The following is a 26,412-nucleotide window of genomic DNA, read 5'->3' on the forward strand; positions in this document are numbered from 1 at the left end:
CTTCGGGGTGGGCATCCTGGGCAGGGCGAGCGGCTGAGGTGTGGGAGGGGAGGATGCGCCTCTCCAAAACCCTTGTCGACATGGACATGGCTGACTACAGTGCCGCGCTGGACCCAGCCTACACCACCCTCGAGTTCGAGAATGTGCAGGTGTTGACGATGGGCAATGGTAGGTGGGGGCAGGTGTGCCCAGGTGTGCCCAGGTGTGCCGCTGGGGAGTGGGTCTGTGGCACTCAATGCTGGGCTGGGAGGAGAATGATAGAAAACGGCAGGTCGGGCCCAGAGGTCAGTACAGGTGTCACCAGGTGAAACAGGTGTGCCCAGGTACAGCGACCAGAGGCATTCTGGGTGAGGGGAGACCTGCGTGGGCAACTCTCCAGCAAAAGTGGACCCCAGGTATTCCTGTCTGGCCCGTCCGGTCCCTGGTACCTCAAGGCTATCTCTGCTCAGTGCGTCACTGGGAGCGGCGACATAATGGTGACCTCCCCCTTCGCGTCTAGCTCCAATAATTGGGCCCGACTATGCCCTTTCCTGAACCCTTTGGGCTTAGGTCCAGAGAGATAGAAAGGTATGTTCTGTCCCTGGAGATTCCGGATGGAGGCATCACTGGGTGTCTTTGGGACTTTCCTGGGGTGAACGCCCCACTTAGAAAATGGAGTTCTTAGGGAAGTTCTGTTCAGTGAGATGCCAATCAGCAGTGTGTGTGTGTGTTGTGGTGTGCTCATGGCCTCGTCTAGGTGTGCGTGCACGAGTTTCTGTGCACTCCTGTGTGGGTGGGGGGGTTACTGTGTTGGCATGTATGGGCCTCCGGGAATCCATTTGCACGTTTGTGTTCATTTGTCTGTGTGCGCTTGTTCCGTCTGTTTCTGTTTGTATTTGATTACTGCATCTGTGTTCGCTGGTGTGTCTAGAGGTGCGTGTGTTTGTCTTGCTTGTGTACGGAAGCAGCAGTGAGTGTGTGTCTGTGTATCTGTGGATGTTCGCACACAGGCGCTGTGGATGCGGATCTGTTAGTGTGCCCTGTGCTTTCTGGACGGATGTCCTGTATGCGCATTCTGTCTCGTGCCCCTGTTTGTACCTGCTCCTGTCCAGGTGCGCGTTCCTGGACCGGGGGGTGATCAGTACTCTCCGCTAAACTTGATTATGCAGACATGATATGCAGGGCGTTGATAATTGCCGTTTGCCAAAGGAGATTCACCTGAGCCACACGTCCATTTCTCTCTGAGCTGATTTTGTTGCCCACGTTGTCTCTCCCCAGATTTATATATTTGTTCCCACATCACCAAGAGCACATCTGAAGCTGGGGTGGGAGGTTTTTCTCCCCAAGGAGGTAGGGGAAGGGAGGAAGCCTGGAAGCTAAGAAGCTTCTAGAGGGGAAAGGCCCCAGTCCAGCCTCAAATAAGGTGTGTGGCAGGTGACCAAGGTCAGCCTGCCACCTGCCTTCCTTCCATGGCTCTGCAGCTTCAGCCAAGGTCTGTGATGCTTGTGGTCAGATTGGCTTAGTCAGAAAGATGTGACTGCCATGCCCATGGTCAGCCTCACCTGCTGCTCACCTGTTCCTGCCGTAGACCCGGTGTGCGACCTCGGGCACATCCTGTCCCCTTGCTTGGCCTCTCTATCTGCTGCAAAATGGGTTTAATCACCGCAGGCCTGCTGGCCAGCCAGCTTTGACGAGTGTCCATGTAAGGGAATTGAGGGGAAAATCACAGCAAATGGTAAGCAAAAAGCTTCTGCACTAGGCAGGGTGTCGTGTGACCCCCGGGGACATTGTGTGCTGTCACACTCCTGGCTACTGCCCAGCCCCAGACTACTCCCTGGGGCCAGCCCCGTCACCCCTTCAGAGCCTGCACCTCCCAGGAGTCGCATGCACCCGAAGCAGAGGCCACCACTGGGTGTCCCGTGGATAGCACAGCCTCCGGCTCAGGAGCCAGAAAGATCTGGGCTCAAAAGTTGGGCATAGATCCTTCCTACCTGTGTGAACTCCACAAGCCATCTTCCTCTCTGAGCTTCTGTTTCCTCGTCTGTCAAATGGGAACACATAACAGCGCCTGCCTCCCAGAGCTAACGGGAAGACTCAGTAAGGTGAGGCCCCTGGTGCTCAGCACTGGTAGCTGGTCCTCGCCCCACATGGGTCGTCTCAAGGACACTGGGCATCCGTAAGAAGGGTCTGCGTTCTCTACTGGCCTTTGAAGGGGCGTGAGTGTTGGGATTACATTTTACATACCTCCTGAGCTGGTGGCTCCAGCTCTCCATGGAGAGCTCCCCACCTGTCTCCCACCCCTGATTTGGAAGCAGCGACAACAGCAGGGTCTTTGTTCATCCGAGGCCCCAGCAGACACCCTAGCAAGGGCAGCGCGGGCCAGAGTCGTCCAGCACGGGCCACAGTCATCCAGCACGCCTGGGCTGTAAATCTGGCTCTTCCACTTAGCAGGAGTGGGGTGACCCTGGGCAAGTCACTGGTCCTCTCTGAGCCTTGGTGTTCTCACCCGGAGAATGGAGTCTGTCTGCCGATGCAGTGGTGAGGTGAAACACTCAGCAGCACCCGGCCCCTTCTGCGCAGGATGGAGGAACCCCCGCCCCCAGCCTCCACCTGAACGGCCAGGAGTTGTGGGGTCATATCTCCCCAGGGGTTGAGGGAGGTGAGGCTGAGGGAGAAAGGGCACCAACGTGGCTTAACAATTATCCCCATCTCCGGGAATAATTCACCAAGTGGAGGGGGCCGAGCTCTGGGCACCCTCAGGAATCTAGGAGATGTCAGCCAGGCGACAGCAGAGATGAGATGCGGCGGTGTCCGCTTACACCTGAAGGCTGGATGTCATCTGCTCCAGGAGTTTGATTCTGCAGAAAAGATATTCCTTCACAAATGCTGATAACAGTGCTTTTTATGTACTGAGCATGTCACCTACACTGATTCACTGAATCCTCCTAACAGTCTTAGGGGATTATTATGCTCCCTATTTCACACGCAAGGAAACAAAGACATGGAGTAAACTCAGGCAGCCCATGTCACCCGGCTAAGAAGTAGGCAAACTCAGACTTAAGCTTGGCAGAAGGGCTATAGCATGTATGTATGTCCTTAACTGCAGCACGATGCCCCTCTCCAGTTCTCAGTGGGGTGTTCCTTAGGAATTCAAGGTCGGATTCGGGGTATCCATGGAAACCCGTGTATGTATGACTGTGTGGTGTGCATTTGCACGCATTTTTTCTGGAGAGATGGTCCATGGCGTTTATCATCTCCAAGAGGTCTGTCTATCCTTGATGGAAGATCTGGTTACACAAAGATGGTTCGGCTACTGAAATTTAAAAAAAAAATTGCAAACAACCGGAACAGTTGAACTGCTGCCTTTTACAGTTAGGGATACTGAGGCCCAGGGGGAACTTGAAGAGAGGAAAAGGAACTCGCCCAAGGTCACAGATGAGTTAGTGGCAGCAGCAGCACTAGCACCCAAGGACCCCAAGCACCCCATCCAAGCTCTTTGCCGCCTGTCTCTTATCCCCCTTCTCAGACTTATATAGATGCAATAGTTTTGCCTCTGAGACAGGTGGTATTTGGAAGATTCCCAGAACCTTGCCATGACCCTCCCAGGAGGACAAATGGGCCACTGTCCTTGGTGCATGTCTTCCAATTCCCTGGGAGAGTTTGCAAGGCCTCTGGATACGACCTGAGCAGGTTCTGAGCAGATGCTGGGGGTGTATGTGCCCAGTGAGTCAGGGTCTGTAAGGTTCAGATGCATCCTAGGGGGTGGTCAAGTTTTCATTACTTCCCAGAAAAAACTGGGCCTAGCAGTCTCCACCATGGACTGGCAGACCCTCACTAATGACTCTGGTAAGTCATTGTCACAACCATCCCTAAGCAATAAGTGCAAAACAGGAGTTCCAAATGCCAAGGGACTTGCCCAAGGTCATTGAGGGAGTGGGAACAGCACCCGGGTCTGGATAAGGCTGAAGCCCTGAGGGGGAGATCCCCACAATGCTCATATTGGTTTCTGTACCTAAGCCCCCAGGAGAGCAGGGCCCCTCCTGAGTCCTCACGCTTGTCTCCTCTGGTGCAGACACATCCCCGTCAGAAGGTGCCAACCTCAACGCCCCCAACAGCCTGGGTGTCAGCGCCCTGTGTGCCATCTGCGGGGACCGGGCCACTGGGAAACACTACGGTGCCTCGAGCTGTGACGGCTGCAAGGGCTTCTTCCGGAGGAGCGTGCGAAAGAACCACATGTACTCCTGCAGGTGAGGAGCCCCTGCTTAGAGCCTTGATTTCTCTAGCTGGGAAATGGGTACGCTTGGGCTAATGATGTTCCCCAGAGTCTGTCTGCTCCCTCACTTGGTCCCAGAGGCATCTGCCTTCTGAGGCCTTTAAGCTTCCTCTGGTTTCTTAAGCCTCGGGGATCCAGATGGAAACATCCATTCTAGGAACCTCATTCACTGATCATAAAGCTACCAGCTGCCCTTTACTGAGCACTTACTGTATGTCAGACATACTGAGTCTTTGTATGTATTTAACTGGCCCTACAAGCCCATCGTTATTTTTCCTATTTAGCAAATGAGGATCCACGAGGCTTGGCATCAAGCCTCCTCTGAAGCCTCAGAGGATGGGGCCCATCTGCCAGCCTGGTGCTTTTCCTGGGGCAAATAGGGGATTGGCCTCAGGCCTTTCTACCTACCCCAAGGGCTTCCCAAGGCCTTGGGGATCCTTCCTTCGAAAGCACCTCCCATTCTGAGTGACAACAATAATAAAATACTAGCATTCAGTTATGAGGAGTTGCCATCCACAGATGCTGTGCCAAGTCCCATCCACATATTTTCTCATTTCCGCCTGTCGACACGCCTCTGACACGGTTGCTGTGATTCTTCCTGTTTTATAGATGAGGAAGCTGTGGCTTGGAGAGGGCCAGGAATCTGTCCAAGGTCATCCAGCTTGAATCAATGGCAGAGCCCCCATTGACACTCAGGGGTCTGCCCTTCCCCACCCGTGGGGCACTGCTTCTGCCTACAAGAGAGTCACTTAGGCCAACCACGTACTGGCTCTGAGCCATAACAAGAAGCCTGCCAGGGGCTCTGGACTTTCCTAGAACGTGGGAGAGAGAGCAGTGCCCCCGTCCTCAAGGGGCTAGAGTTCCCAGCTCAGTTCTACCATCAGGCTGAGTGATCCCGGGCTACGTGCCACCTCTCCAAGCCTCAGCAGGACAGGGGTGGATTCTTAGAGAGTTCACGAAAGAGGCCTTTCTCGTGGTTAGCATAACTCTCGTGATGGGGGCAGGGAGGCTGGGAGTCAAGGCGGGGATGGCCAGCGTTCTAGTTCAGCCCTGGGATGGGAGGGCTGTGCCTTCTGCATCCGACCATCCGAGCCCTCCCCAGGTTTAGTCGGCAGTGTGTGGTGGACAAAGACAAGAGGAACCAATGCCGCTACTGCAGGCTCAAGAAGTGCTTCCGGGCTGGCATGAAGAAGGAAGGTGAGCCTCCGTCCTCCGGCTTCCGCCCCGCTGCCCCACCCACACCCCTGGTCCCCCCCCCCCCACAGCCATTTACAACTGCGACCAGGCTTTATGACTCCGGTGACAGACCAGGCTTTATGACTCCGGTGACAGACCAGGCTTTATGACTCCGTGACAGGCCCGGGGGGTGAATGGCTAATGGCTGAGAGGAGGGAGGGCCTGGCAATCTGGCCACAGGGCAGGGCTGGGCTTGGTCTTGAGAAAGAGATAAGCGCTCACTCTGGGCTGCTCAGGTTCCCAGCCGTCACCACCCCTACCTGCGCCACGGCCACGGGCGCCCAGTTGGGCGTTTTCTCTTAATATACTGTTGCAAAGAGGAAGAGAGCGGAGAATGACATTACAAATGTCCATGTGCCTGCCACCTAGACTCAGCAAATGTGGGCCGTGCGGACGGGATGGGGGGTCTCTCTTCCTGAGCTTCCTGTCCCCGGGACAAGTGCCCCCCCCCACCCCGTTCCTTAGTCTTCACTCTTGAGTATCAGGTGACCCAAAGTTTTCATGTTCTGCGGGGCGGGAACCAGGCGTCAGACTTGCCCTGGGTGGAGGTGGAGGGGAAGACCGGAGCACGTTTAGAGAGTCCTCTCCAGGCCTCTGGTAAGCGGCAGACGCCAGCCACTGGGCAGGGCTTCTCTACGAGTGACGTGGCGCCCTACGTGGCTGGCACTGTGGTCATTCTCCCTTTTCCTGGATGAGGGGACTGCGGCCCAGAATGGTTCGGCAGCTTGCCTGAGGCCCCACAGCTGCTCAGTGCAAGCCCTGAGGTTTGCCCCCGGTGCTTCAGACTAGAGCTGGGTGCTGTCTGGCGATACCCCCACGTTCCCTCCTTTATGACCTCCAGACCTCAGGGACGTTTACAACTTTTGCAGCCCGAGCTCAGGAAGCAAAAATCCTTTAACTACTCCATCTCCTTCTCCCCTCCGCTCACCTTCCCCAGCTCTGGCACCAGACCCTCACTCCTCGCCCACCAGCCCGGCCCTTGGTCTAGTCCTGTACACACACACCACCGAAGGACAGGAACCAGGACCAGCTGCCCGAGCCAACTGTGAAGGAGGGGCACTGCCCCCAATCTCTGCCTCAGAGCCCCTATTCCCCCTGTCCTCTCCCTAGGAAGTGGGTCTGTGTGTCGTCCCTGCAGGGCCTTGCTTTGAGCTCATGAGTCCTGTTGGGGACTTGGGCCTGCTGACCCCTATGGGGCCCTGGGTGGGCTCCAAGGCCCCCTCCTGCTGCCAACTCCACAATGATAGCGCCCAGATCTTGGGTGGGCGGGGGGCAGGGTCTCAGGTCGGGGGGGGGCTTTTTCAAAGGGCAGTGCCCCCCTCCCGGCTCCCTAGTTTTCAGTGGGGTTGACACCCTCTCCTTCAAGCCGGGTACCACCTTGTGGAATGAGGAATGTGAGAACTGGGACTATGACACACGCGTGAGCAGCAGGAAGCAAGGGAAAGACAGCGTACAATGATGGGGCCTCAGGACCTGTGGTTCTCACAGCCAGGGGTTTTGTCCCCAGAGCCTAAGGTGTCAGGTTCCAGAGCATGAAGCTCTCGAGGTAAAATTTCAGGCCTTGTGGCAGGCAGGTGGGAAAAGGATTGGCAGCCTTCCTCGGTTGTACGGGGCCTGGTGCCTACACGTGGTCAGTCTTTATATATGTCTCTTGCTAAACATCCAGAGTCATTGACACGGGTGTCACTTTGGAGACATTTCTTCTGGACTCCGGTTTTCCCGTCTGTAAAATGAGGAGGTGATAATGATGCCTTCCAGCTCTGGGAGTCCAGCGACCCACTCACTGATCTACCAGTCCCCCTGGGGGCATGTGTCTTTGTTCCCTGGTCCTCCACCTGAGCTGCCAAGGAGGCTGCAGCCCCGTATCCTGGCTCCTGGAAGGGGAGGGAGAGCCCCAGGCCATTCTGCTTTAGCGTGGCCTCGAAAATAGGCTGAGCTTCTTGGCTCAGGGAAGGAGGCTTTAGGCCAGGAGGATGGGAGCATTGGCTGATGACACGTGAGTGTGAGCTGGTCAGTGTTGGTGCTGATTTGCATGCCTCAGTCAACCAGAAGATCGTGGCACCTGCAGTTGCGTGATGGCTTCGAGAATAGGTCTGGGGGGCATGGTGTTCAGTCGTCACGGTGGTCAGGCTCTGGGAAGACAGAGTATTACCAGTTCTACCAAAGTCTTGTAGTCCCGACACCCGTCGTCAGCCTGGTGGGAAGTCCCCAAAGCCGAGAGAGATTCTCGGGGGAAGCCTCCGTGCTCAGGAGAGCTGGGACAAGTTTTCATTTCTCTTCTCTGATAGCTTAGGGTCCAGGAATTGAAACCCAGAAGTGGTCCCTGACCACAGGAAGGCCTGTGCTGCCAGCAGGATTTATGGGCTGGCCGGATGGAGGCAAGGTCACCCAATCCACCCCCTCCCTACTTTACAGATGGGGAAATTCAAGCCAGATAGGCGACATGATCGGGTGGAGTCAGGCTCCCCTGAGCTGGGCACACACCAAGCTCCCTGGACTGAAACTGGGAGGGCTCAGCCTGGGGGCATCGTCTCTGGTCTAGATTCCTGAGACTTCCCCTTGACCACAGGGAAGGGCTCCAAATCCCATAGGCCTGTGAGCTTTGGCCAGAGGATATTCCATGGTGGCCAGAAGTGGGTTCCCTGAAGGGACAAAGACTCTGGGGAGAAAGCTGGGAGTCAGTGGGCCCAACAGCAGGTCTCGATTCTGTCCTATAACCTGAGACAACACCTACCTGGGGCTCGGTTGGCAGACCCAGGACGAATGCTCAGCCCCTGGATGGAAGCCCACCCAGGAAGCCGGGCTGGGGGTGCAGCAGGAACAGGCTGGCCATGGGCCAGGGGCACTCTGATGGGCCCTTCCTCAGAACCCCGGCCCCCCCCCATGGGCCCCGTCCAGGGGTTCTCTGGGAAGACAGGCTCATCCTCCTCTCCGCCTCTGGCCGGGTCAGTTAATATTCAATAGAAGTTACATTAGGTCCCCGACCCTGCTAATACTGAGCAAACATTTGGAAAACATCATTCCGTGACTGAGCTCGCGCTGGGCACTGATAACACCGGCTAACCTTGGGGAGCCCAATCCGCAGCTGCTGACAGCAGCCCTTTTATTGGGCCCGCCTCCCCTCGGCGCCCTGGTGGGTGCGGGCGCTGGCGGCTGGGAGGGGTGTCGCGGGCAGGGCTGCCACGTGTGCAGGGGAGCGGCCCTGGGGCTGGCCCTGGCCGGGGCGGTGGGTGTCAGGAGAGATTTCCGACCTGGGGACCGCTGTCCTAGCCCACTCACGCTGGGGCTCGGTTTACACTGTCTGCCTTTCATTCTCTGATTTCAATGATGTGTGAAATCAAGAGAAAGTTGAATGGCTGCAGGGGACGTTCCACTGAGAAATAGGGCCCACCTAGGAACCAGAGCTTCTTTCGCTCACTCAACAGACATTTTCTGAGCACTTGTTGTGCGCCAAGCTCTGTGCTAGTCGCTGGGGCTGCAGCAGTGAATAGGAACGGAGTTCTAGCTTTCTGGAGCTTTCCCTCCCATCGAGAGACAGAGAGTAAAGGAATGAACAAGAGATTCTACAATAAGGGCCCCCGAAGAGAAGGAAAGCAGGAGATATAAAGTGCAGAGCCTGAGGGAGGGAATGCCGCATCGGACAGGGTGGTCAGAGTGGGTGTCTCCGAGAAGGTGACGTTGGCACGGAGCCAGGCGCCAAGCGAAGAAGCAGCTAAGCTGTGGGGGAAGCAGAATTCCAGGCAGGGGGGCAGCGGCAGCTTGGCGGGCAGAGTGGGATCCTAGACGAAGGGGTTCGCTCCGCGTGAGATGGGGAGTCACTGGTTTTGAGCAGTGGGGGGATGTGACCAGGTTCAGTTGTAGCAGATCGCTTTGTCTTCGGAGAGGTGCCCGGACAGTCAGGGCGAGGCCAGAAGCAAAGAGACCAGCGAGGAGAGCCTGAGCTGCTCCTGGGAAGAGGCAGCAGGGCCCAGCCCGGAGCCGGGCGTTCCGGACAGCACGTGGGCATGAGCAGAGGTGGTCTGAGAAAGAGAGATGGACAAGCTTATAGATGGGAAACTGAGGCCCTGAGAGAGGATGTGATTCGTACCAGCACAGAGAGAGTGAGTGGCAAGTTTCAGACAGGCACCAGGTCTCCTGCCAGCTTCAACAAAGCCTCATTCCACAGTGAGGCCTCTTGGACTCCAGGGGACGGGGCCAGGGCCGCAGAAGGTCCGTCTTCTATCTTAGGCCAGGGCTGACACGGATGGGGAGGCGCAGGGAGGTGTGGGGCCCTAGTAGGGAGGCCCTAGTGGAGGCCCGGGGCTCTGAGTTCCTGGAGGAGAGCCCAGCGATGGGGCAGGAGGGCGCCGGGGCTCTTTCGTGCTGTCTCTGAGAGGGAGGGTTAGCCTCCTGCTGATGGATGAGACTGTCGGGGCAGGGGGGCCTCCAGATCCCCTTTTCCAGGCCTTCTGTCTCGGTGTTCAGGAATGCCTGGGCCATCTCCATGTCACCCAGGGCCATTCATTTTCCTTGTTTTACACACTTTCATCTGGAACAAAAGGGACCCTTTTCCAAAACAGAGCTTAAAAATCTGTCATCTAGATAGATCTCTTCTTCAATACTCAAGACCCACCTTAAACCCTCTGCCAAGGCGTCACTATGTTGCATCCCTACAGGGACCAGGGGATCACTCCCACCACACCCCATTGTATTGGGGGGCCTTTCTGGTGCTTCGAAGGTTCTTCCACACGCTGGGTTGGAATCCATCTCCCCTCATTCCCGCATGCTGATCCAGGCTCTGCCCCCTGGATGGCCCCTCCTCCCACCTCCAACCGTGTTTCCTTTACTCCAGGTCAGCCCTGCAGTATCTCCTTATGGGTCAGACTCTCTCCCCTCATACCTCATCTGCTCCTCAGCAGTCAGGGGACCACCCTCCCCTCCGCCCCATCCCTGTCCCCCCATCCTCACCTCTCTCTGCCTCCTCACAGCTGTGCAAAATGAGCGGGACCGGATCAGCACTCGCCGGTCAAGCTATGAGGACAGCAGCCTGCCCTCCATCAGCGCATTGCTGCAGGCCGAGGTCCTGTCCCAGCAGGTATCGGGATGAGCCTCTACCACCTGGTGGTCCCACACACCAAAGAGGAGTCTCGCCTCCACCCCTGTCTTCCCCAGCCAGGCCCTGGGGCAACAGTCTGAAGGGCCCTGGGATATCCCAGAAGGGAAACTGAGCCAGTTTAGTAGCAAAGACAGAACTCGAGCCCAGGCCTGGCTCTCTGTGGCACTTTCTAGTTCATCCTTTTGCACACATTCTGCAGGCCAGGCAGAGTTGGCTTTCACTGAGGGCCTGAGATCAGTTTAGCCCTAAGAGAACAGATTAGTGGACAAGTAGACAGCTTGGCAAACGGGCTCAGCCCGTCCCTTGCTGTGTGACCTTGGGCAAGTCACAGCACCTCTCTGGGTTGTGGTTTTTTCACCTGTCAGATGAGAATGATGATTTTTTCCCCCCTGCTTCTCTTATAGGGCTGAGGGTTTCCTTGGGGTTCCAAGGAGCTGGCAGAGGAGGAAGTGGGGGACAGGCACCCAGTGGAGGCCCAGGGGGAGCCCTCCTTCCTCATATCTGCCTTCGTCAGCATCTTTTCTTCTCTTCATTTGCCCCCGAGCTTCCTCCTGAGCGTCCACAGTCCATCTCCCCTTTTCCCGAGAGGGAAACTATCTGTGGGGTGGGGGTGGGGGTGGGGGGCAGCGCTCTGTGCAGGGGGCAGAGACTGTAGGGAGGGCCTGGCCATCCCCAGCATTGTCCTTCACTTCCGCCAGATCACCTCCCCTGTCTCCGGGATCAACGGAGACATTCGGGCGAAGAAGATCGCCAGCATCGCAGACGTGTGCGAGTCCATGAAGGAGCAGCTGCTGGTGCTCGTTGAGTGGGCCAAGTACATTCCTGCTTTCTGCGAGCTCCCTCTGGATGACCAGGTGAGAGCAGACACTGTGGGCAGTGGGGACGCTGGGCAGGTGGGTCCTGCTGGCCCACCTGGGATATAGCCTTGGATTAGTTTGATTCTGTTTAACAGAACACACGTGGTGCTCATGTATGCCCAGAGCTGTTTAAATCACCATACAAATCTTAACTCATCTAATCCATCCAGTGGCCCTATGAGTTAGGTACTGTTATCATTCCCATTTTATAGGTGATGCAATTGGGGCACAGAGAGGTTAAGTAACTTGCTCAAGGTCACACAGCTAGTATCCAGCACAGCTGGGATTAGAACACTGTGCATGCAAGTGTACTTTGGTAGGCAAGCTCCAAAGTCCAGGCTCCTAGCCTCCACACTCCTGCACCAGACAGCTCTCCTGCGGGCATGTGGACAGGGCCCCAGGGCCAGGGATTATGAGAGTTGAGCTAAAGCCCTGGCTCTGAGACTGGTGCTCTGTGTGATCTTGGACAAATTGCTTCCTCTCTCTGAGTCTCAGTTTTCTTATCTGTAAAGTGGGAATTATAATATCTGTTTCAGAAGAAAATGAAGACATTACCATTTAAAATGCATAAATCATGTAATGCAGCATCTACATCATGGCCCAGGCCACAGCTGGCTTCCCTAAATGTCACTTTCATTCTTGTATCCCACCAAGATGGTTTAACTCAGCGTTTTATTTCCCAAAGTACCTTCTTTGGAATACCAAAACTGTCCTGGGGCTGCTGGGGGAGGGAAGAGGCTAGTGCAGTGAGATGAGGGTGAGTGTGGCGGGGGGGGGCACGCACATCTGAGGACAGATGAGTTTCTGAGATACTGCAAATGATCGCTCCTGACCAGGCACCTCTAGGCCTCTCTTGTCTGGGAAAGGGTTGTTGGACTGGGTCACCTTCTCAGCTCGGAGGGAGCTTGGACAGTGCCCCAGACATCAGCTCCTGGTGCATTTGCTTCTCTGTTTTGCACGTTTGCACAGCACACTGGCGACATCTGTTAGTCTGTGAGGGTTTCTGAGAAGTCCTTCAGGCAAGGAAGGCACTGAACTTTGTGGGACCCAGGGCTTCTCAAACTCCCTTAAGCCCCAGACTCTCTTGGAACACCTGTTAGTATCCTATGGTGGGACACACTGTGGAAACACTGGTTTGGCTGGTCCTCACCCTCACACTGGGGCCTGGATCAGATGCTCTGTCTCATGGATCCCTCCCTGCTTTGGCAGGGACGACAGGCCAGGGATCTCGGCCAAGCTGCCCCTGCCTTTTCCCCTGCTCCTTCTGTGCTGGCCCTGGTCCCCTCTGCTGGAGAATCTGTATTAATGTTTAATCCCTTCTGTTCCTTCCCAGGGGCTCAGCAGGGCAATAAGATACCCCCAAGCTGAGCAATTGTTAACCTCAATTTCCCACCCAAACCTCCCTGGCTGGGGCTCAGAGCATTCTTAGAGAGCAGTGACGGGTGGCCAGCAACATGGGACAATCATTAACACCCCCACCCTGCCTGCCCACCCCCAGAATAGCTTCCGTGTCAGGAGGGTTCCCAGCTCCCCATTCATGGTGTATAAGGAGCCCATCTTGCCCAAGAGAGTTGGGACACATCTGGGAGAACTGGGGGGCACTGTCCTCCAAAGGACACCCCAAATCTGTCGGTATTGCCCCAGGAACCACTTTCCAAGTTTGTTCACTTCTTGATTTGTTTTGGACATCAATCCATTGAAACCTAGGAGGCTGGATAGCATCGAATAAAGGGGCTGAGGTCTAGAGAGGGAAAGGGATCTGCCCCAGGTTGCAGAGCAAGACAGCCACAGGGCTGGGATTTGCTTCCAGGGCTTCTGCCCCTGGGTTTGAGAGCCACCGGGGTCAGTGACAAAAGCCCTCCACAGTGCCTGGTGAATGGGAAGTGCTCAGTAATAAGCATCCTTGGCCTCCCTTGTCCTGGTCATGGAGAGTGGCCTCTCGCCTGCAAGGCTATTTGCCATTCCCCTCTTTCTTGTCATACTTACAAGATGTAACCCTGGGAGGACAGAGGAAGAAGGGCAGGTGGCTGCCAGATCTGGAGAGGGAGTTATCGAGTTTGCCCATTCATTCATTCATTCATTCATTCACCCATTCCTTCCTTTCTTCATTCAAATGAGTATTTATTGAATGTTTACTGTGCCTTCCATGCCCTAGACAATGCCATCTCCTTAGAGTGACTTTCTCTGACCTCCCCATCTAATGTAGCCCCTCTTGTCCCATCGCTCTTTATCACGTGACTCTCACCCCCTCCCTCCCTCTCATCCTTCCTTCCTACGAAGTGCCTGTCACTTAGTAGGCACTTAACATTTGATGACTGAAAGAATGAACAATCCAATGAATGAATGAACAAAAGCATTTTTACTTCCTAGATTAGCCTGCTAAAAAAGCTCCCAAATTCCCCAACCCAGCCTGGCAGACAAGATCCTTGAGGCTACCAGCCAGCTCCTACTTTCACCAGCTGCTATGTTGCCGTCCTTTGGGCCTGCTGCAAGCCCCAAAGTCGATGGTTCGGAAAGGACAGACAACGTCCTTCTGGCTGGGTCCCTGCCTCAGACTTCAGGCTGCCAAAGCTGCTTTGTCTCTCGGCAGGGAAGGAATATGTCAAGCTCATCCCCTGCCAAGGCCAGCACTCACACTTGGCCTTGGGAACCAACATCCATGTCCAACCTCTTGGAACTCACTCTCAGAACCTAGAATATTATAATGTCGAGTGAACAGGTGTCCTGGAGATCTTCCAGAGCAGTGATTTCCCCAAACACAACTGCACATCAGAACTGGCTGGGGAGCTTGTTAAATGCAGATCCTTGGTCCCCCCGCCCCCGACCCCGCACATACAGCCTCAGAGTCTCTGGGAGTAGGGCCTCAGAATCTGCATTTTATAAAGTACTCTTCATAATCTTCTGCAGCTGGCCTATAAGTAGGAATTCAGGACCCACAGTTTTAGAACTTTCTGGCTCATAGACCCTCTTGAGAGTCTGATGAAAGGCATTGAACCTCTGCTGAAAACACACACACACACACACACACATACACACACACACACACACACACTGAGAATGGTAAGTTTCATCAGGCACAGAAATGAGGCCCAGAGGGAAGAGGCAGCTTAGCTTGCCCAAGGACGCAGCGGTTCAACGATAAAGTCAGCATTTGGCCTCCCAGCTCTGAGTGCACGTTCTTTCCCCTTCCAGGTTCCTGCTAAATCTTTTCCAGGTTTTATCGGTTATGGGAGGAAGCAGCAGTTTTCTGATGCCCATTTTATAGTTCAGGCGGGTAAAGGCAAGGGAAGCATTAAGCTGACTTGCCCAGGGTCATTGAGTTGGCTAAGAGCACCTTCCCAGGGGGTACAGACACCTTCCCAGGGGTGCAGCTGCCAGACACCATCCCTTCTCTCTTCCAGGTGGCCCTGCTCAGAGCCCATGCCGGTGAACACCTGCTGCTTGGAGCTACCAAGCGGTCCATGGTGTTCAAGGACGTTCTGCTTCTAGGTAAGGAGGCTGCCTGCCCCAGCCAGGGCTCTGCGGAGGGCAGGCCCGGGGTGGAATGCACCCAGGCACAGGAGAGTTCCACGGTGGCATGCAGGGGCAAGGGAGAAAGATCAAGAATGTCCTTTTCCCAGTGTTCCCAACTGGATCCTCCACTCAGATGCAAGGAAATGTGGACGCAAGGAATGGAAGTTCTCCAGCATTAAAGTTAGAGCACAGTTGGGGTTATCCGTGGAATTGCTTGTGCGCTCTGATGTGCTTTCTGGATTGGGGGCAAGAGGCCGCCAGGAAGGGCACACCCCCCGGCCTATGTCACTTATGCTTCCATGGCGTGTTTATGTATTATTTTAAATGCTTATATAGATCACACTACAGGCCAGATACTGGTCTGAGTACTTTGCAAACATTACGCCTTTAATACAACAACCCTATGAGGTAAGTTCTATTATTTATCCCCATTTTACAGATGAAAAAATGGAGGCACAGAAAGTAATTTATCCAAATATATATGGTTAGTGAGTTGCAGAACTGGATTTCAACCCCAGGCAGTCTAGTTCTAGAATCTGGGCCCTTAACCTTGATGCACTGGTGCTTCCCAAGTGGCCCTTGAATGTCACTAGTCTTACGGGTCATATTGGAGAATGGAGCATGGGTGATATGAAAGGCTCCTAGAAAGCCAGGCTCCAGAGCCACTCCAATGACTTCAAACAACTCATTCCTTTCATCTGGGCCTCCACTTCCTCATCTGCAAAATGGGCATGACAATCTCCATGCGCCCTCTCCCGTGGGTCCCAGTGGCATTGCAACTGCAAAGGGCAAGGGCTGTCCAAAGCTGGGGAGAAGGGTACACCCAAGGTGGCGGCCTCATCCCCTTTCCTTCCCAACCCACCCAGGCAATGACTACATCGTCCCTCGGCACTGCCCAGAGCTGGCGGAGATGAGTCGGGTGTCCATGCGCATCCTCGATGAGCTGGTGCTGCCCTTCCAGGAGCTGCAGATCGATGACAACGAGTACGCCTGCCTCAAAGCCATCATCTTCTTTGACCCAGGTACAGCCCCCGCCCCCCACCCACCCCTGAGGCTCCAGGCCCTCCGTCAGACCTCCCTACTGGGCTATGTACCCTGCAGTCACAGACAGCCTCATTCTCAGTACAACAATTGGCCGAGGCTGTTTGCATGAGCTATTTAACAGATGAAGAAGACCCAGGTTCAGAGGGATGATGTGACTTGACAAGACCCACAGACTCCAGAGGCTTCGTTCTGTTCTTTTCCCCCTTTCCCTTCTGTCCCCTCCTCCCTCCTTCCTCTCCTGACCTCCTATCGTCCTTCTTTTCTTTCCTTTCATCTTTTCTTCTTTCCCTCAAAAATTTTTTATCAAAACAATGTCTGCACATACTTAAAATGTACCCCACTTTCCGTGCTAAAGCCTACTTCCCCGGGGGAGCCATTTCTGAGTCTTTTAACGGTTTCTTCTGGCTCTAAATAAAATGCTAAGCCATCTCTTTCTTGATTTAGCTGTTTTCGATCACATTTTTCCTCCTGCCCTTGGTGAGGGTTTCACTTTTCTCTCTCACCACTCCCATCTTTTCTCTCCCATCTTCTTCCTGAATTTTCACTGCGATTTTAGTGTCTCCACTGATTGTCTTTATATGCTGTCACCTCTCCTCTCCCCATTCCATCTACTGACTTTCCACCTGCATTGTTAAAGAATGGCTTTGTAGCTATGTCTTTGTGCAAAGCCTGACTTCATTTCACAATATCAAGATGCTGGACTCCAGAGCCTTGCTTGCTTCCTTCCCACCTTACACGTTAGAGGGGACCTACTGCGTGCCAGGCGCTGCCCTTGGTGCTAGGCTCCACCTACGTGGAGATCACCCCTGGTAATAACAGTAATGAAGAGGGAGATGACCATAGTTTATGGAACACTCACTAAGACACCATTCTAAATACTTTATGTGGATTATGTCACTTATTACTTACAACGTGGTACCTTTGAGGTAGGAGTGGTTACTATCCCCATTTTGCAGGTAGGAGAACTGAGGCACAGGGAGATTGATTAATTTGCCCAAGGTCACACAACCAGGAAATGGCAAGGCCTGGATTTGAACTACAGACTCTCTAGGTCTCAAGCCTATATTCTTGCCTACCACACACCCCATTTCTTGAAGAGTAAGATTTCTGGTTCTAGTTTCCTTGAGAGCCTGACCCAGGCTGTATCCCCTACAGTGCTCAGCATGGAGCTGGACAGATAGTAATTGCTCAATAAAATGGGGAGAATTATTGATGCTGAGTCAGGATCAGCAACCTGGCTCGGAGGGGCAGGTGACCTAGTATAGGGCTTGACATGTAGGTGATGCTCCATAAATGTTTGTTGACTGAATGAAGTCATGCACAAATGTGGCTTGGTGGAGCAAGCCCTGGACTGGAAGTGTGGGTGAAATTCTCTTTCTGCCACTTACTTTGTCCATGAAAGAGGAAATAATGCATGACCTCTATGAAGGTTGAGTTTAACTATTGGACAATCACTTGAATCCCCTTCTAGGTTAAGGATCTAGAATTTATTCCTTGATTTTTTTTTCATTCATTCATCCTTCCATTCATCTAACCATCCCTTCATCTAGTTATCTATTCAACAAATATTGACCATGCGTGATGCTAGGTAGTGGGTTTAAAGTGACAAACAAGACATGCCTGCCCGTCCAGAGCTCATAATCTAGTGGAAGAGACAGTTACGTGCTCTGTGGCCGGTAGTGACAGAAGAACCACAGGAATCTGGGGCATGATGGACACTCATAAAGCAGGCTTGGGAGGGTGGAACAGAGAAGGCTTCCTGGAGGAGGTGAAACCTAAGCTGAGACCCCAAGATGACACAGGCAAGGGAGGAGGGAAGCGGGGAGACTCTTCTAAGAGAAGCAACATATGCTGATGTCTGGTCAGTGGGACCTCAACTGTGATCAGGAGCCCCAAGTCCCCATTATGGATCTGCCAACCGCTAGATGCATGACCTGGGCCAAGTCCTTTCCCTGCTCCCTGCCTCATTTTCCCCATGTGTAATGAGAAGGTTGCTAGGTGCCCTCATGGGTATGTTCCTGAAGTCCTGCCCACCCACCCCCTTCCACCCCCCATCTCCCAGTTCTGCATCTCAGGAAATATGACAGAAATGCTTCTGCCTGCATCCAGGAAGCTATAAATGTGTTAGTGTACCCTGGTTCTTGAGGACCCCGAATCCTGGTCCCAGCACTGCTAAGGACTCCGCAAGTGACCTTGGGCCACTAGGTCCCCTGTCAGGGCCTCAGGAGTCAGGAGAGATCTGGGTCCTGGCTCCCCAGATGCTCCAGCCGGGCCCTCGCCCATGCCCTCCCATTGCAGATGCCAAGGGGCTGAGCGACCCGGGCAAGATCAAGCGGCTGCGCTCCCAGGTGCAGGTGAGCCTGGAGGACTACATCAATGACCGCCAGTACGACTCCCGCGGCCGCTTCGGTGAGCTTCTGCTCCTGCTGCCCACCCTGCAGAGCATCACCTGGCAGATGATCGAGCAGATCCAGTTCATCAAGCTCTTCGGCATGGCCAAGATCGACAACCTGCTGCAGGAGATGCTGCTGGGAGGTCCGTGCCAGGCCCAGGAGGGGCTGAGAGGTGGGCGGGGCTCCCTGGCAAGAGATAAGCCTCACACCTAGGCTCACCTCTCAGCTCCACCACCTCCTCCTTCTGTGGCTTTGCCCAGATCCCTTAACCTACCTGAGCCTCAGTTTCTTCATCAAGAATGGGGACTATGGTCCATTTATTCGGGCACTGAGAGCCTAGTGTGTGTCCGTCACTGTTCTAAGTGCTGGGGATGCAGCAGAGAACAAGAGCTCTGCCCTCCCAGAGGTTTCATAGGAGTGCGCGTGCACGTGTGCATAAGGGCATGTGGGAACTGACAGTAACCAAGTATACAATAAAGGGGATAACTACATTTTTGAAGTCAGCAAGTATTACGATAGAGCGTAACTGAAAAGGGGCCTATTTTAATAGGTTGGCCAACAGAGACAGCCTCTCTGAAGTGGGGACCTTTGTGCTAAGACCCAACGGATGAAAGAAAATAGAACATTTAAAAGCCAAGAGAAAAACATTCCAGCCAGAAATAACTCATGCAAAAGCCCTGAGGCAGGGGAGGTTTGTGTGTTCGAGAAAGAAGAATAAGGTCGTGAGATGGTGGGGGAGGGGGTGTTGCATGAGATGAAGATGGTTATGGGCAGACACCAAATCATGAGCGTACAGTCGTGTAGGCCACGGTCAGAAATTTGGATTTTATTTTCATTGCTACTTCTGTAAAAAGAGTGAAAATCAGACTACCGTTTTTAACAAACTACTCTGAATGTTAGGTAGAAAGTGAGTTTCAGAGGGGTGCAGAGAGGCAGGGAGAATGTTACTGTCACCACGCGGGGGTAGGACGGTGGAGGATGGGGTGAAGGCATGATGGGATAAACTGGATCATCTGCGAGGAGGAAGAACACGCAGGATTTGCTGGTTGATCGCATGTGGGGGAGGGGGGACGGGAAGGGTCAAGGATGAAACCTACATCTTTCCTTTGAGTGACAGGACTTACTGAGTTGAGGAAGATGGAGGGAAAACAGGTAGAGGCTGAGATGATGGTAACCATGGAGACGAACCAAGAGACCATTTAGACTTTGGCAAACCTCGAGAGGACTGTAGACATCCAGCGGGGAGTTATCAGGAGGACAAGTTCAAAGCTCAGGATGGAAGGCAGCCCCGTGGTACTCCAGCAATTAGGGGCCATGGTGATAGATATTAAGAAGTGGGGGTCAGGGAATTGACAGCCACGGTGGGATGAGAGAATTTTTGCAGCGGTAGCACTCAATGAAGTGGGCTGGAAGGATAGGAGTCAGGATCTAAGTGAATTCAGGACTTGGGAGGTGACGCGGTCTCTGGCGATGGTATGGCCAACGGCCACCTCAGCAGATATTTGGGACTGGATAATCTTTTTTTGTGGGGGCTGTTGTGTATACTGTTTAGCCACATCCCTGGCCTCTACCCCTGAGATACCAGCAGCACCCCGGTAGGAGCGACAGCCAAAAATGTCTGCAGATACTGTCAAATGTCCCCTGAGGGCCCCAAATCTCCCCCAGTTGAGAACTACTAACTCATTTTCACTTTGACCCTGTGAATTATGAATCAAGTGTCATTGAGATCAAGATCAGGACAGGGGTGTCTGGCTGGCTCAGTCAGAAGAGCATGCAAATCTTGATCTCAGGGTCGTGAGTTCGAGCCCCATTTTGGGTGTAGAGATTACTTAAAAGTAAAATCTTAAAAAAAAAGGATCAGGATGGAGCTTCTGCTCTGTTGCCAGATAAACTTGGGTAAAATAATTAATCTCTCTGGGCCCTGTAATCTCATCTGTAGAATGGGACAATAATAATAGCCACCTTATAGGACTCAAGTTGAGAGGATTCAGTTATTTCAAACATGAAAAGTGCTGTAAAACAGTATCTGGCACATAATAGATGCTCAATATTGATAGCTATCATCGAAACTTTAGAGGCCTCTTGCAAGCCCTAAAAATCCCATCATGGCACACCATTGACCACAGCCATGACCAAACTATATCTTATATGGTATTATTCTGACACAGTTTTTAAAGCAGTTACTGTGTTCTAGACACTTTGCTAGGCCCTCAAAGAGAAGAAAAATATATCTGTAATTGTAATGCTCATGGACAGAAAAGTAGATGTTCCCAAAAGATGGGTTACAGATAAATTACTACGGGAATTCCAAGGAATGAGAGGTTTATTTCCTACTGGAGTATGGAGAATCAGAAAAGGCTTCCCAAAGGTGGAATTATCTGAGCTGGAATTTGGACTGGTGGACATGGGGGTGTGGAGGAAGCATCTTTCATGGAAGGAACATGGGCAAAAGGAGAGATAGGGAAGTACAGGGAACCCTCAGGTACTATCAGTAGGTTAGTTTGGCTGAAGCGGAGGCATGGGGGGAACAAGGCTAAAGGTGAGTTGGCACCAAATGGAAGGACTTGCATGCCATGGAGCTTTGAGAGCCATTGATTAAATCATTACATTCATATTCAACCAATACACTACTCATTATAATATTTAGATCTCACAGCTTCCTTACACGCTCCTTCTTTCTTTTAACTTTTGTTCTCTTGGTTTGTTGGGTCCTCTCAAGACCCTCATGGAACCTATGGAGAGGAATGCTAAGCCCCAGTTTACTAACCCAGAAATCGGTAGCCAACAGGCACCGTCAATATCGGACAAACAGGTTGACTGGCCACACTTGAGGAAGAGGTGCCTCAAGGCCCATGGTCTTTATCAGACTCTCCAACCTGACTGAGTCTCTCTCTACCTGCAGGGTCCTCCAGTGATGCACCTCATGCCCATCATCCCCTGCACCCACATCTGATGCAGGAACACATGCCATGGTCTTTATCAGACTCTCCAACCTGATTGAGTCTCTCTCTACCTGCAGGGTCCTCCAGTGATGCACCTCATGCCCATCATCCCCTGCACCCACATCTGATGCAGGAACACATGGGCACGAACGTCATTGTTGCCAACACGATGCCTTCTCATCTCAGCAATGGACAGATGTGTGAGTGGCCCCGACCCAGGGGGCAAGCAGGTGGGCAACTTGAGCTCTACTCAGCAAGGGATGAGGTTGGGACCTAAGAGGGGAGCCAGGATGGGTGGGTCTAGAAGATGGGAACTGGGATATAACAGTTCTCTGTGCTCCAGGGTATGGAATGAGGAGTGAGATTGTCCATTTGTTAAGGCTGTTTTTTCACTGAGGCCATTCATTCAGTGAGGTAATTAACAGCCTCTATGGAATGAAGCTATCCTTGGGATGAGGGATCCATTGGGTGAACATGTCCATTGGGATAAGAATTCCATTAGGTGATGTTGCCTATTAGGTAAAACTGTTCTTTGAAGTAAGACTGCCCAATTAGGTAAGACTATCCATTAGACAATTGGGTGAAACTACTCATTAGGTGGGGATGTCCGCCAGTCTAGATGGTCCTCTGAGGTGAAATCTCACAAGAGTGAGTTTGTCATTGGACGAAATTCTCCAAAAAGTAAGAGTATCATTGGGATGAGGTGGTCCATTAAAATGAGATTGTTCTTTGGGATACTTGTCCATCGAATAAGGATAAAGGTGAGTTGGCCAAGGGGGCCATGGTCAAAGTTGAGTTTCAAATACATGATGCTGTGAGGCCAATTAGTTTCCATTATTCATCTACCTAAATATCAGAGAAATGGTATTTTTGGCCAGACACTTGGGTCTCATCAATTGCTGCTCTTTCTCTCCAAGAAAGGACATTGCTGTCACATGTCCCACTGTCCTTGAAGAGAGTCAGAATTGGGCCCTGGTTTGGGAGAAGCAGCCTCGATCTCCATGTTAAATGGTGGAGGAGATGGAGGTTGGTAGGACCTGGGCAGAAGTCTCTGGCCACACCTGGCCCAGCCAAAGCCTTCCCAACCTCACCAGGCTTAGACTTCATGATCTGGGACTCAGAAGGTTTGAGCTGTAGGAGACCTTAGAGATTGTGTAGTTTAATTCTTTCATTTTATAGAAGAGGAAACTAAGTCAGAGAGGGGGAAGAACCTTCCCAAGACTCTGGTTACTCCCCAAAAGGTTGGAATTCTCAGCAGCCTCTGTCTGTCTCTCTGTCCTTGCAGCCACCCCTGAGACTCCACAGCCCTCACCGCCAGGTGGCTCGGGGTCTGAGCCCTACAAGCTCCTGCCGGGAGCGATTGCCACCATCGTCAAGCCCCCCTCTGCCATCCCCCAACCGACCATCACCAAGCAGGAAGTCATCTAGCAAGCGGCGGGGGGTCGGGGGCTCTGCTGGCCTCCCAGCCCCCTCAGAGAGCCCTGGTGGTCTCTTGTTCCCAGTGAAGGAAGCTGTGACAACAAGGCCAGTCTCAGGGCAGCAGTGGAAAGGGCAAGGGGACCAAGAACTTGGGCTGTGGGCCACATCCCATTGCTACCCTCCACCCCCTGCTCTGGATGACAGAGCTCTGAGTTGGGGAGACCCCAGATGGAAAATCCTCTGCTGCCTTGGACAACTCTTCTCTTGCTGAAGCCACTGCCCTCCCCTTCATCATACCTACCCCCAACTTCTTCAGCCCCAAAGGACAGCTGTCTGGAGACGACATGGGACCTTGCTTAATAGCTCCCTTCCCCTTCAGACTGGTACTTCTTCCTCCAAGTACTGTCCTAGTCCCCAGACACTGAGCTCTTCAAGGCTGGGTCAGATCGGGGCATCTGACCCCTCCCTGTTCTGCTGCCCCAACCTCCAACGCTTCTCTCCACCTGCCACTCTCACCTTCCTCAGCCATCCTAATTTCTCCACAGCCACCTCTCCAGGGGCTGAAGAAGACTTGCAAAAAGTCCCCCAGTCATTCCAGGAGCATTTTAAAAGACTAGCTGGGCTAGGCACAGTGTGGGACTGTTGAGAAGGAAGACACCATTCCACCTCTAACCCATGGCTCTTCCCTTCTTAGGGAATCGGGCAGGTACTTGGGGTGATGCTCCCCACAAACTGTCAACAACGAGAGGGCAACCCAAAGTGGACAATTGCAACAGGAACTTGGAGGGGCTGAAGTGGTCAGAAAAAGTTCGGGGAAAGGGGCAGACTCTGCATTAGGCCTTTAAGGAAGGGCTGGATTCCAGCCAGCGGAGCAGGTGAGAAGGACTTTCCAAGGAGGGGCAAACAGCCTGGACAAGGCCCCAGGTTGGAAGAAGGGCACAGGGGGGAGGTGATGGAAAGACCAGGCTGTTTGGAGCAGCATAGGAGTCTTGAATGCCAGGACTGAGGCACTGAGGTTTGGGAGTAGCTAAGGAGGTGCTCAGTGAGCCGGGAGGGAGCAGGGAGATCAGATGGGGGCTGGTGATGTGATCCAGGTGAGAGTGAGGAGACCTGGAGATGAAGATGGATGGGTGCGAGCTCAGCTCAGAAGGATGTCAGGGAGGAATTACCCCCGTCCTGGGCCTCTCTCAAACTCTGCCTCATTTCTGGCGCTGTGTTAAGGCACTTGACATGCATCATCTCATTGCATCTTCTCTATTACCCAGAGACTGTTGCAGAAGATGAAATTGAGGTCTAAGTGGTTAAGTGATTTTCCTAGAACTCACACAGCTAGTAAGTGGCTAAGTCAGGATTGGATCCCAGGTCTGCCTGGATCATAATAGGAGTTCTTAACCAGGGTGGCTGAGCATCTCTGAAAGGGCCCCTCTGTCCTCACTGTGAGCCAGTTGATGGACTTCCTGCCCCTGTCATCAGCCTCAGAAGCCAAAGTCTTATTCTTCCCAGGGGCCCTGCCCACACCCAGGACTAAGATTGGCTTGGAGTTATACTAATGTCCGGGTAGGGTCCAGCATCCTGTCTGCTAAAGAACAGGAGAATTCATAACTCTTGGACCCCTTTCCTCTCCTCACTCCCCAAGTCTGGAGGAGGGGCGTCAGGGGTCTGGTTCTTAGGAGATGGACCAATGTGGCCTGGCACTCCAAGAGTGGAATAGTTTGGGTGGGCCAGGGAGAGATGAGAAGGCCTGGGTTTGAGCACTGCTCTGAAACATTAAGCCCCAAAACGGAACAGCCAGCACATCATCCTTGGGAATTTTGGTGGCTTTGGGAAAATTCTGGAAAGTGCTACTAGCCATTGGGAACAAAAGAGATGTGTTGTGGGGCTGGAGCTGTGCTTAGGTAGGAGAGTGAACAGTTAGCCTGGCCACCTATCCCCACCCCAGGCTGACTGTTCTGAGTGGACGGAGGCAGGACCGCAGTGCCCCCAAATTCCACCATTAGTGATTGCTTTTTGTGGCAGAGGCATGGGGCGTTTGAGGGCAGTATGTCCAAGAGAAACCTCTACATCTCCCGTGGTCCCAGGAGCAGCCTGCCCGTGCCGCCAAGCTAAGTCCCCAGTCCCAGGAGAGACTGTCCCATGCTCAGAGCTCTCAAGCCTTCCCAGCCATCCCTCATTCTGAGTCCCCAGAAATCCCAGTCAGGGAACCCAGGCTCGTCTGGGGTAAGGTGGGGAAGCCAGAATCTTTCTGTCATTGTGGTCATTCCCACTCTTTGCTCCTCCAGCCCCCAGTGCTGCTCAGGCCTCGGTCATGGGAGCGAAGTTGAGATAAGAATTTTCCACAGGATGGAGTAAGCCAGCAGGGGCTTTTAACAGTAGCAATCTTCTGGGTCAGGGGCTCAGTCCTCAGCCCCAAATTAACCCTTCCAGGAGGAGAAATCCATTCCATTTTAATAATTTTATTGCAAGGCAGGAAGCCCAAAACAGAGCAGTTTACTTTTCTGATTCTGAGGATATGGCATTGGAAAATCTCTCTCTCTCTCTCTCTTTGCCACCTGAGTTCTGGTCCTAAAATATAAAATCTGGAGAACTAAACAAGGGTTGGGAGGGCAAGCATGGACCCTCCAGTTCCTCCCCTGAGATATCCTTTTCTCTGGGCAGCTCTCAGGAGCTTCCAGAATCCACATGACTCCCTGCAGCACGGACAGAGGAGAGGGTTGGAGGTGTATGCTCTTGGACTTTGTGTGATGACCAAGCCAATTACTTTTGCCAAATTGTTCTGTGATTTTCCCTGACTGGGATGAATTGTGAAATTCACACCAAGCGATTCTGCTTCCTGTGGGTGTGAATACCACCAGCTCCTGTGTGGACCCCTGAGCCCGTCACTGCCGCCCAATGGGGCAAAGAAGCAAAAAAACCATTTCTTACTCTTGTGTGTTTTAACAAAAGTTTATAAAGCAAAATAAATGGCACATATGTTTTCTAAGTCCTTGGATGGGTGTCCTTTCTTCCTTGTCAAGTGTTAGAAACAAGAATGAGAATAGCCAGATAGTCTTTTATGCTCTGCAAAATGCTTTTATATACACTATTGCTTTCTAATCTTGCATCAAGAGGTAAGCAAGTTAGACGTTATTATCTTTGTCCCCCTTCACCTTTTAGAGCTGAGAAAACCGAGGCTCACGGTAGAGGCAGAAGTGGGACTCTAAACCTGACCCCTGATTCCAAGCGCTCACTATGTAGAGAGAGTGAAAGTCAACCCTCCCTCTCGAAAGGGGAGAGATGTGGTTGGAGAGCGATGGAAAGATCTGGGAGGATGGCAACAGGGTCCAAGATGGAGCCCGATTTTGGGTCATTGCCAGGGACCTGGGCCAACGGCCGGCCATAGGGGATGAGGAGGCATGGGGACATTTCATAAAGGCAAGTGTTGTTTTAAAAAAGAATAAAGGCAAGGATGCACTCGAGAATTTCTAGCTAGGTCTGTTGCCACCTTGGTCCTTTCCCCCTGATAAACTAGGTAGGTGGGCTCGTGCTGTGGCCACCACACACCCCAAGCTCATATTCACTCAGGGGTATGCGCTAGAGAGCCAGTTGTTAGCTTCTCTTCCCAACTTCATGTTTGGCAGTGGGGTACTGATGGTGACAGTGGGGCAAGAGTGGGCGAGAGCTA

The 26,412-nt window shown here is 53.0% G+C and overlaps 1 protein-coding gene across 2 annotated transcripts; it reads left to right on the forward strand.

Moving 5' to 3' along the window:
• HNF4A (hepatocyte nuclear factor 4 alpha) lies at positions 1-25,731 on the forward strand. 2 transcript variants are annotated; one of them, XM_078057237.1, is made up of 10 exons: positions 1-168; positions 4,052-4,226; positions 5,355-5,449; positions 10,456-10,562; positions 11,282-11,437; positions 14,842-14,929; positions 15,820-15,975; positions 18,296-18,562; positions 21,410-21,562; positions 22,618-25,731. In XM_078057237.1, exons 1-10 carry the CDS (start codon positions 54-56, stop codon positions 22,758-22,760), a joined length of 1,455 nt encoding a protein of 484 aa, XP_077913363.1. In that variant the 5' UTR covers positions 1-53; the 3' UTR covers positions 22,761-25,731. The 2 variants fall into 2 exon arrangements, with proteins under 2 accessions (XP_077913363.1, XP_035951922.1); XM_036096029.2 differs by having other exon boundaries at positions 18,296-18,532.
• Positions 25,732-26,412: the final 681 nt, after the last annotated feature.

The sequence above is a fragment of the Halichoerus grypus genome, chromosome 10 (genome assembly GCF_964656455.1).
Source record: "Halichoerus grypus chromosome 10, mHalGry1.hap1.1, whole genome shotgun sequence".
Lineage (NCBI taxonomy): Eukaryota > Metazoa > Chordata > Mammalia > Carnivora > Phocidae > Halichoerus > Halichoerus grypus.

Excerpts from the sequence above, each read along its gene's own strand:
- HNF4A (XM_078057237.1), top strand. The coding sequence starts at position 54 with ATGCGCCTCTCCAAAACCCTTGTCGACATGGACATGGCTGACTACAGT. Across the intron at positions 5,450-10,455 it reads GGCTGGCATGAAGAAGGAAG|CTGTGCAAAATGAGCGGGAC; the intron begins GTGAGCCTCCGT and ends GCCTCCTCACAG. Across the intron at positions 21,563-22,617 it reads CCGACCCAGGGGGCAAGCAG|CCACCCCTGAGACTCCACAG; the intron begins GTGGGCAACTTG and ends CTGTCCTTGCAG.